Source organism: Haemaphysalis longicornis, unplaced genomic scaffold, assembly GCF_048455015.1.
Source record: "Haemaphysalis longicornis isolate Haplotype H1 unplaced genomic scaffold, Haemaphysalis longicornis Haplotype H1 scaffold_15, whole genome shotgun sequence".
NCBI lineage: Eukaryota > Metazoa > Arthropoda > Arachnida > Ixodida > Ixodidae > Haemaphysalis > Haemaphysalis longicornis.
In genome coordinates this window covers 2151151-2161371 of record NW_027526257.1, presented here as the reverse complement: position 1 = coordinate 2161371, position 10221 = coordinate 2151151, and the positions used below count along the sequence as shown (strand labels likewise).

Here is a 10221-nt window from a genome sequence, read left to right as displayed (position 1 = left end):
GCGACTGCAGCCCCCTCGCCTCCGGTTCCACGTACGCCGGAGAGTGAACCCAGTGAACCTGCTGCAGTCGAAGCCACAACGGCTCCTGAGGCTCCGGCACACCTCGACGGGACTTCCCCTTCCACAGTAGTGGCCAGTACGCAGGAGAGTGCAGACACCACAGCGCCTCGGCGTAGCACAAGGGTGCGGAAGCTACCAGACCGTTTCCGACATGAGGACTTCCGCAAGTGAAATGATTCCTTCATTTAAGGAGGGACGAGATGTGGTAGCGTGATAGCGACACCAAGGAGCCGTGATAGCACCGGACGCTGTTGGTTTCCCTGTGTGTTTAGCATCTATGCATTATACCTATATAAAAGGACAATCCCCAAAGTGCTGTGAGCTAGTTAGAGAGATGGGTGGGGGATGAGGAAGATGAAGATGAAGAAGGTGATCGCGGGACTGACTGGTACGGACTGATGATTAAACCTGTTACAGTTCCTGTGTTCCTGTGAACCGATGCGCCCTTGTGAATAGTTGGCCGTAGCATTTTTGGTGGCAGCGGTGGGATAGCCATGATTAGCCACAGTCAAGCTCGAGCTCTCACCGAGATGCCGTCCCTTCTTGCCACGCCTGCATCCAGAATCGAGGAGTCACCTGAGAGGCAGAGCCGCGCGACTACAAGCCAAGATGGTGGCATGTTCGTGCCACAAGTAGTTGTGCCAGCGATTGACTCATCCGTATTGCTTCCCGTGGGTGGTTTCTCTGCCAGCTGCCCGGTCACCACTCAGTATGTCCACTGTGTCGACGACGGGGGCCACGCTAGAGCTCAGGGTCTGCCCGAGCCTCATGTTTCACCAACGTCAAGCCCCAACATTGTCTCAGACTTTGCCACGATGAATGAAGCGCACTCAGGCCAATGAGAAGCGCTCTTTGGACATCTCGTCAGCCACCTGTACCACCATACCTGCGTCATACACGAAAAGTTGAGCTCAATTGCTGCGAAGATGACGGCCGGGTTAGCGGATGCCAACGGTCGAATAGCTGACCTATCCAATCGTACGGCGGTCCTGGAGTCGTCCTGTCGACCGGTTGGCCCAGACCTGACTGCCACCGGTGTACCTTCCATCTGTCAGCGCCAGTGTGTTTAACGTCGTCCACTCGTTTTTGATGGCACTACTTCGTGGTAAGACTTCCGTATTCACTTTGAGTCGGTTGCTGTGTCCAGTGGTTGGTCTCTGTTAAAGAACCGAGGCGAGGACCGCGGGACGTGAGCGATTCTTTTTAATGGCGGATGGAACTGTACAATGATAGTGATAGTAGGAGGCAGCTGCTAATGGCCACCTCTTCTTCCTTTCGAATTTTTCCAACATCCTCCCGGCCACGCGATAAATGGCGGAGGAGAATGGGCATGACGTGAAGGATTGCAGTTTTCAACGGTCATTAAGCACTCGTCTTTTAACACAACACTTTTGTCTAAGGTCCCGTGATAAGTTCAATGTGCTCAAAATTCTTGTCATGAACGTCGTAGCCACCCTGTGTTAGTACAGTCTATACTTTCGTTTCCATCGATGCTTGGTGCGTTTGTGTTATGTGCGCCTTGCAGAATCTGAGCAGGGTAATCGACTCGATTGCACCGTCGTTCGTCCTGGATGACGACCTTGCAGACTTCGTACAAACTTCATGCGGCATGGTCGTCGGGTTGACTGTCGGGTCCTAAGGAAATTCAAGTACCGTATGTATCTCTTCAGGTGTATACAGGTCCTTCGACATGTGGCTTTCCCTTGATTCCTTGCTTTTAGTCTCGCATTGTACTGGACCACACGTTTCGGTTGAGCCTTATTTGTGCTACTTGTACCTGCATGTCGTAGGGTTGTCCGGCTTCCCCATTTTCGCCGTCGTTGTTTTGGCATCGGGGTTATAAAATTTTCACGTTTTGTTCTATTCAATAAAATCCCCACCAAAGTCGTGTTTCCGTGATGGCAACATATAATTGAACGATCGACAGGTGCGCCTGTAACTGCGTCAATCTGTCGATGTTTCTGCAGTGTTCTTTGGTTCACCTTCGGGGTTCCATGAAGTCGTTCGTTCTGCGGTGCACACTTTTTAATCTCTTCAAATCCTGCGCAGAAGACTTCTTTTTTGGTACCTCCAAAGTAGTGTCGTCGCTTCTATCCCTCTGTATATTCATTGGAGGTAATGACACAGGTTCATCGCTTGCAGCGTCAACTGTGGAAAAAGTTTTTGTCAGTTCATCTGAGCAAGCCTTAGGAGCCTCTGCCTGCACTTTGCCAATTCAGGCATTACGTTGTACTTTGAAAGTACCAGCTCGTGCGGTGACATGGGGCTCCTGACGATGGTCCTTCGGAGGTGCCGCCAAATCGCTGTTTTCGTTAGGACGGCCACTGTTCTTTAGTGCTGACTCTTTCTTCTTTATGGTGCTGTCGTCTCATTCGGAGGCTATTGCTACAGTGTCATTGCTAGGATATTTTTGTAATTCTGGGAACAATCGTTCCATTCTAAATTTTGTCAGCAGGATTGAATCTTAGAATTCTATTGATGCTTCACATTCTTTCTCTAAATCATCCAATTCGACAAGCTCTTCAATTTCACCGTCCAGTTTCTTCAGGATTTCATATTTTTCTAATAAACTTTTTTTCAGCAAAATTAGCTCACCGATTGATGATGTCTCGTCAGTAATGCGTGATTTTATGTCGTCGATCAGTGCTTTGATGTCCTGTCGGATTACGCTTCTTCTTTGGCAAAGGTTTTGCAGGTCCATTCTCGACGTCGTTAATGTCTAGGTAGTCGTCAGGAAGGATCACGCTCGGTGGAATGTCGAAGGCGTTGTCGTTGATGTCGAAGCCGTGGTCGTTGTCTTTCAGTTGTCTCCGCGAGACGTCCGTCAAGAATCGGTAAAATGGTTGAGGGCTTGGGATTCGATACATGCACGGTTGACTCGTCCTCAATTCCTTAAGTTTTCTTGTGGACGCTTGCGGTCAATGGTCAGCGGTGACAGTTCAGTCCGATCGTTGCGGTCACTCACGTCGTCGTTGTGGGGTGGTGCGCACTCAGGTCTTCAACTGTGTTATCCTTTGATCCTGGTCATTTTGTAAAAGAACCGAGGCGAGGACCGCGGGACGTGAGCGATAATTTTTAATGGCGGACGGAACTGTACAATGATAGTGATAGTAGGAGGCAGCTGCTAATGGCCACCTCTTCTTTCTTTCGCATTTTTCCAACAGTCTCTGTCTCACCAGGCTCGTTTTCTGGTGGCACAGCTACGTAATCCTGCCTCTGATGTATTAAAATACTCGCCGGAGCACACGAGACTCGACTACACCAGCTTAATGAGGGCCATAGACGACCGCTTTGGTGACGCCCGTTTTCAGAGCCTGCATTTTGCTGAGCTGAAGCGTGTGCGACAGCAAGGTATGACTGTAGAGGACCTCGCGAATCGCGTGGAGCTACAAACGCAGAAGCCACTCGCGGGTTCTCCGAACGCCACAGAAGATCTTTATTGGCACCGGAGCATTTTTTGATGCTCCTGGAGAACCGCAACGTACAGCATTTTGTGCGTGTCGCTCGGCCGATGACTGTCCGTACGGCTCTAGGAATGGCGCTCGAAGCTTGAGATGTAGAATCCCCTGCTGCACAGCAAGTTGAGTCCATCTCTTCGACTTCAAACTGTCGGCTACCTTCCGGTGGGGTTCGGCAGCACCCTCCTCGCTTGGGCAGTTACCTGTGTCGGGCCCCTGGTCACTATGCGCGTTATTGTGAGCGCCGAGCAGATTCTCTGTTTAGCCGACCGGGAAACGCCAGCACGGGTCGTCGAGGGTCGGAACCCACGTAACATACCAAGCTCCTCGCCTGTCGCCAGAGGTTACTTCAGGGCGGACGGAATCGGATGCACCAGAAGTACCCAGGGTCAGAGAAGCAACTACACACGAGGTAAACCCAGAAGTGTTGTCTGTGCCCACTGTGGTGGCGGGAATGCCGGACAACGCCACAGTGAGAGCGAAGGTTCCCCACCACGCTCCTTACGTGTGGTTGGACGTGGTCTTGCGGGGCAAATCACGGAAGGCTCTAGTAGACACGGGTGCTGCCGTCAACATTTTGTACCGTTCTTTCATCGCTCACGTGCCCCACTTATTTCAGTCCTCACCCGCGACCCGGTTGCTTGCTTTCAGCGGAGCTGAAATAAAACCGATTGGATACGTGCTTCTGGATGTGAGTGTCCTCGAGAGGCTCCACCGTGTCGAGTTTGTGGTAGCCGAAAGCCCAATTTGGCCTCTGATCGTCGGATGTGGCTGGTTCTAACAGGCTGGTCTCGGAACAACATTTTCGCCAAAGCCAAGCTGCAAGCGGCATGGTGACATTCCTACTCGTACAAAAGCTGCTGGTTGGTCTTGCCTGCTCTCACCTATGCTTGCTTTGGTTGTACGTCTAATAATGTGTATGCGTGCTAAGTGGAAAGGTTTTGTTGATCGTGTCTTTGTGGGGTTTGCAGCACAAGAGGCACACGGATATTAGATCGGAGCAGTAGCAGCTGTTAGCACAGGTGTACCGCCACGGGCAGGAACTAGGACGTTAACCGACTGAATGAAATTAAGATTCTTGGCAAGTGCAGCAGCGATGTCGCGCGTGAGATAATGGAAGCCTTCTTGATAAATAATGCGTACAATTGCGTGAGTCACACATCGTTGGCTTTGTATAAAAGAGAGTCGGAATTGTTCAAGTCTTGCCAGTAGGGTTGATGGTGAACATGTTCTCTCTTGGCGTTTTGCACATGTATTTTCGGCGCTTGCGCCAATTTGTCTTATATTTAAGGGGGCGTAAGCCCTTGAATAAATTAGTTGTTAGTTGCGCTCGTCCTGTTGTCTTCTCTGTGTTGTCATTCCGCGCAATCCTCATGGCGTTTCAAGACTATGGTGGAAGCGGAAGTACAAGGCAACACGCTGAACACGTATTGTTCCAGCAAGTGCTTTTCTCAGCCCCATGTAAGCGAGTTTCCAGAAGACCAAGGCGGAGGCGGAGCATGAGGTGCACGACGACGACGGAGAGTGCTAACAGTGCCACAAGCTGGGAGACTGCACGCGAGTGCTTCCAAGACGGAGGGGGCGGAGGAAGCAGGGGCAGTGACCTGGACCCACACGGCTGGGTCTGTGGTCGCCGCGGCCGTGGTGGCCGCATGAACTACAAGACAGGAGGTTTTGTTGCTTGGCTAGTTGGTGCATATTAGTTTGGAAGAAACCAGCTGAACATGGAAACAATGGAATAAATGTTAACAAAAACTAACAGGGACAATGCTGGACTAGCAACTGAAGGTTTATTACAAATGTCAAACATATATACGGGTTGTGAATGCTTATCACATATGAAGATATACATGAATTGCTGCGTTACACATGTCCCATCAAGGCCAAAAAACGATACCGCGCAAATTGGTCCTTGTCGCCCGATGAACTAAGTCTTGGCACATGCCTGCCTGGACTACAAGCCGCCCATCAGGACGAGGTGCTACAAGGGTAACCGGATAGGCCACTTTGCCAGGGACTGCCAGGAGGCTGAGTCCCGGTGTTATAGTTGCAACGGCACGGGCTACATCTCCAAGCAACGTGAAAAGCTGGGCCTGTTGGTTCACGATTTACGGATTAAAAACCAGCCAAGAAGACGGAGACACAAGGAAAGAAACAGACAGGATGATGCTGGACTAACAACTAAATTTTGTAAAGAAAACAACAACCACCCCCAACAACAAGCTGCGCATGGGCAGAACTCAACAAGTGGTGCTTATCGCTTCGTACATAACTAAAAAATAAAGTTCCCGATAATTACAAAATCGAACAGCACGCACACAAGAAAGTATCACTTAAATGGAAGGTTTAGCGCAAAAAAGACGAGGACGGGGGCAAACGTGACAGGCGCTACTAACAACTGAGTTTATTTCGAAAAGCACAAACGTATAAATAGCAGGCATGCACTGAAGAAAAAGAAAGGCAAGGGAAAAAATTACACACATCACGGTCATCGGGCGAACATCAGAAAAACGTATGTAGAAATACACTTTCCTTATGATAAATAGAAATCGACGGTACACTTACGCACATGGGCCCTTTTCTTTTTGTGAAAAAGCCTCGGCAACCTCACGTGTGGTAGCATCTCTGCTCCTTTCGATTATTTTTGTTTTGTGTAGATTGGGTTTACAGATTCGGTTTACAGAATCACAATATTTACAATGTTGTGGCAAGTGCGAACCAGTTCCATTTTTCATCGACGAGGCATGTTCTCTGAGGAGGTCATTAATGCATCGGCCGGTTTTGCCGATATACACTTTACCACAAATCATAGGGATCTCGTACACAACACCAATCGCACACTTAATAAACGTCGTGACATGCCTCTTGCATTTTTTGCGTTTCATCTCTGGCGCTATTCTTCAGCACAGCGTGGCAAGTTTCAAGGTCGCTGAAAACCCAACCGGTATGCTGTACTTGGAAGCGACCTTCTTAAGGTTGTGTGCAACTCGGTGCGAGTACGGTATGACCGCAGGCCTTGGCTCATTTTGCAAGTGCTCAACATTAGCCCTTTGAGGGGCACATTTCGTTTTCTTTAGCAAACCCTCCGCCTCGGCGGTAAGGGTTGAGCCCGGAAAGCCAGGAGATTGAAGCCTGGCCATTTGATGGTCAAAACTGCTTTCCATAGCATGCTCACACGATTCGTACAGCGCAGACTAAAGGCACATAGTGGCGATGGCACGCTTTACAGTTTTAGAATGAGCGGAATCAAAATGAAACAGTTCCTTGGAGGTTCTAGGTGAGTATTCCCAGCACGCGTGATCGTCCATAAAAGTTAGGTTAATGTCGAAAAACTGGAGTCTACTGTAAAGGGGTAGCTCATGTGTAAAAGTTAAACCCTTCCCACCCTGATGAAAATGACTTAAAACTTCCGTGACTGTGTTAGAATATGTTACTTGTCCTGTCTTCTCAAAAGAACCAAAAAATCGTCGACATATCTGAAAACCTTAACTGTGTTCCCTTTGAGCGACTGACTCAGATCCCGATCAATGCCTGCCAGGAAAATGTTGCAAATGTTCCTTACCTGACGTAAAGAAGGGGATTACGTCAGCGCACCATCTATCACATTATCAAAAAGAGAAATAGACTTCTTGTCGCGCTAAGAACTGAGCACGCGCTTCTTGTACACAGTGTGCAGTTGGAATCACACACGTTCAAACTTTTTGTATCTTTTTGTATCTCTTTGTTTTTGTGTTTCCCTTCCACACAAGCACTTGTATATATATATGTTCATCCACGTAAATAAATCAGTTGTTAGTTTGCGCTTCGTCCTGTGTTGTAGTTTTTCTCGTCCTTGTTTACTAGTCAAAGTTTAAGCGCTTTCCATTCAAGCTACACGTTTATTAAGTGTGCGATTGGTGTTGTGTACGAGATCCCTATGATTTGTGGTAAAGTGTATATCGGCCAAACCGCCCGATGCATTAATGACCGCCTCAGAGAACATGCCTTGTCGATAAAAAATGGAACTGGTGCGCACTTTCCACAACATTGTAAAGATTGTGATTCTGTCAACCCAATCTGTAAACCCAATCTGGACAAAACAAAAATAATCGAAAGGAGCAGAGATGCTACCGCACGTGAGGTTGCCGAGGCTTTTTTCATAAAAAGAAAGGGGCCAATGTGCGTAAGTGTACCGTCGCTTTCTATTTATGATAAGGAAAGTGCATTTCTACATACTTTTTCTGATGTTCGCCAGATGACCGTGATGTGTGTAATTTTTTTCCTTTCCTTCTTTTTCTTCAGTGTATGCCTGCTATATATATGTTTGTGCTTTTCGAAATAAACTCACTTGTTAGTAGCGCCTGTCATGTTTTCCACCGTCCTCGTCTTTTTTGCGCTAAACCTTCCATTTAAGTATGTACCAACTCACCCAAAAACACGTTCTGTGAAATTATCGCAGATTACCCCCAAGAAAGGAACATTCCTTGTCAGAAAGGCTCAAAGACGCAACGCTTATGCAGCGCTGCTGTCCCGCAGTCCTAATATAGAAAGCCTCTAAAATCTCACGCTCAAACTTCGTCTGGCCACGTCCTAAGATTGCAGTTTTATCAAACACAAGTGTGCAGCGACTATCGCGACAATCGCGACAGTGGGTTGGCAAATGAGCACCGTCTGAAAAGTTAAGAGAAGCATAGTGCTCCCTAGTCCTGTCGCCCTGTTTGGCCGATCGCCCGGTTTGGCCCTGTTTGGCCGATGTATACTTTGCCGCACGTCAAGGGAATCTGATAAACCACGCCCGTGGTTCACAAAACATACACTGTGCACTGGGCTTTCCGTTTATCTCTCTGCTCTACTCGAGAACACCAGCAGTTAGTCCAGCATCGTCCTGTCTGTTTCTTTCCTTGTGTCTCCGTGTTCTTGGCTGGTTTTTAATCCCTACGTCTCCAAGGACTACCAGCAGAGACCGGAGGAGATGTCTTGCTACAACTGCAGCAAGATGGGCCACACTGCCCGCCAGTGCAAGAAGCAAAAGAAGACGTGCTACATCTGCCACCAGCTGGGTCACATCTCGCAGCACTGCCCCAACAGTGAGTGGAAGAACTGCGAATACGACTACTGCGGGCACCTTCAGCAAATCAGACGCGACTTCCCCGAGGCCGGCGGCAACGACCCTGTCGCCAACTTTCACTACCGCTGCAACGAGCGCGGGCACATAACGCAAAACTGCCTTGCCACGTGCGCTAGGCAGTTGCCGCGAACCTTGCTGCGGGGCCGCCATTATACAGGTCCCTTCGGCCTTCTCACGCCCCTACGGCAGCAGGGGGGATAGTGTTATGGATTAATTAGACACATATTATACCTATAGATAAGGACAATCCCTCTATGGCTGTGAGATAGTTACAGAGATGTGCTGCGGAAGAGGAAGATGAAGACGATGAAGGAGATGGAGGGACTGACTGGTTTGGAAGGATGTGTCGCGAACTCGACAGAGAGACGAGCCGAGACACGTCTGAACGCTATGCTGTGCACCCAGAAACTGGGGCCCCGTTTTATTCCACGCTCGCGGCTTTCGTGGCTGCTTGCACCGGCGGCGCCCCGTGGTCCGCACTACTTGGTTCTCACCCAGCCCCAGTGCCATCGCCGCTGGGGCGCCGCCACATAGCCGCCACATAGCCCCCACCGCTTGAGCCACAGTCTGGAGGAGAGTCCTTGTAGAAAGCGGCACAGCAAAACGCAGTCTTTGTGTTCTAGGTTCACGGGTGGTGTTGCCAATGGAAGGGAGAGTGGTGGTGCTCAGCGTGGAATGGTGGATGGTGGAGTGGAACGCAGTCAGTGCAGCGTCGGTGAAAGCGGGCTTGAGGCGATCGACGGAAACTAAGGTGTCGTGGCCGTTGACGGGAACTGTAAACGTCTTGTCAGAGCGTTAAATGACGAGGTGAGGGCCGGTATTTGGCGGTTGAAGTGGCCGCCGGGTATTGCCGACACGGATGAAAACGTATTGGCTGTCAGAAAGGTTTGGATGAATAAAAGCGTGCTTAGTAGAACACGACCATGGTTGTTGGGGACGGATATAGCTGAAAAACCAGGGTAAATGGTTTACGTAGGACAGGCCAAGAGAGGAAAGGTTGTCTTAGATTCGGAGGAACCAGAAAGTCTGCCGGTAAGCGCAAAGACGTGCCATAAAGCATTTGATTGATAGGTGGCACAACCAAGATCGTCTTCGATGACAGTGCATAATGCTAGCAGCACAAGAGGAAGGTGAACTGCCCGCTGTTCAGGTGATTCGTGCGCCATCAGTGAGTCCTTTAGCTGCCGGTGAAACCTCTTGACCATGCCGTTTGCTTGAGGATTTACGCCGCGTAGGCTTGAGGTGAGTTACGCCGAGTAGGCATGTGAAACGGTGAAAGAGCGTGGACACAAATTGGCGGCCACGGTCTGTGATAATCTGGGAAGGCACCCCAAAAGGGCGATCCACGTGGACATAAGTGTGGAAGCAACAGTCTCAGCCGTAATATCGTCAATTGGAACCGCCTCTGGCCAGAGAGTATTCTTTTGAGGGTAAGTCGCGCTTTTTAAAAACACTGAGACGGACACGGGAAAAAACGTAGACTTTCACGAAAAGACGGCGCTAAAACGGTCGATTACTGTCAAAATGTAACGGTAGCCATTAGATGGCGGTAGCGGGCCAACAAGGTCGACGTGAATTGTGGAGAGCCTAGAGTCC

General features: G+C 49.5%; 1 protein-coding gene across 1 annotated transcript; it reads left to right on the top strand.

Moving 5' to 3' along the window:
* The first annotated feature begins 405 nt into the window (after positions 1-405).
* On the top strand, positions 406-8826 carry LOC144165823 (uncharacterized). The gene is made up of 3 exons (XM_077695601.1): positions 406-448; positions 5451-5584; positions 8437-8826. The coding sequence occupies exons 1-3, from the start codon at positions 406-408 to the stop codon at positions 8824-8826; spliced, it is 567 nt and encodes a 188-aa protein (XP_077551727.1).
* Positions 8827-10221: the final 1395 nt, after the last annotated feature.

Coding starts and splice junctions, on each gene's coding strand:
- LOC144165823 (XM_077695601.1), top strand. CDS start 406: ATGAGGAAGATGAAGATGAAGAAGGTGATCGCGGGACTGACTG. Junction 449..5,450: donor GGTGATCGCGGGACTGACTG/GTACGGACTGAT, acceptor CGATGAACTAAG/TCTTGGCACATGCCTGCCTG. Junction 5,585..8,436: donor GTTGCAACGGCACGGGCTAC/ATCTCCAAGCAA, acceptor TTTAATCCCTAC/GTCTCCAAGGACTACCAGCA.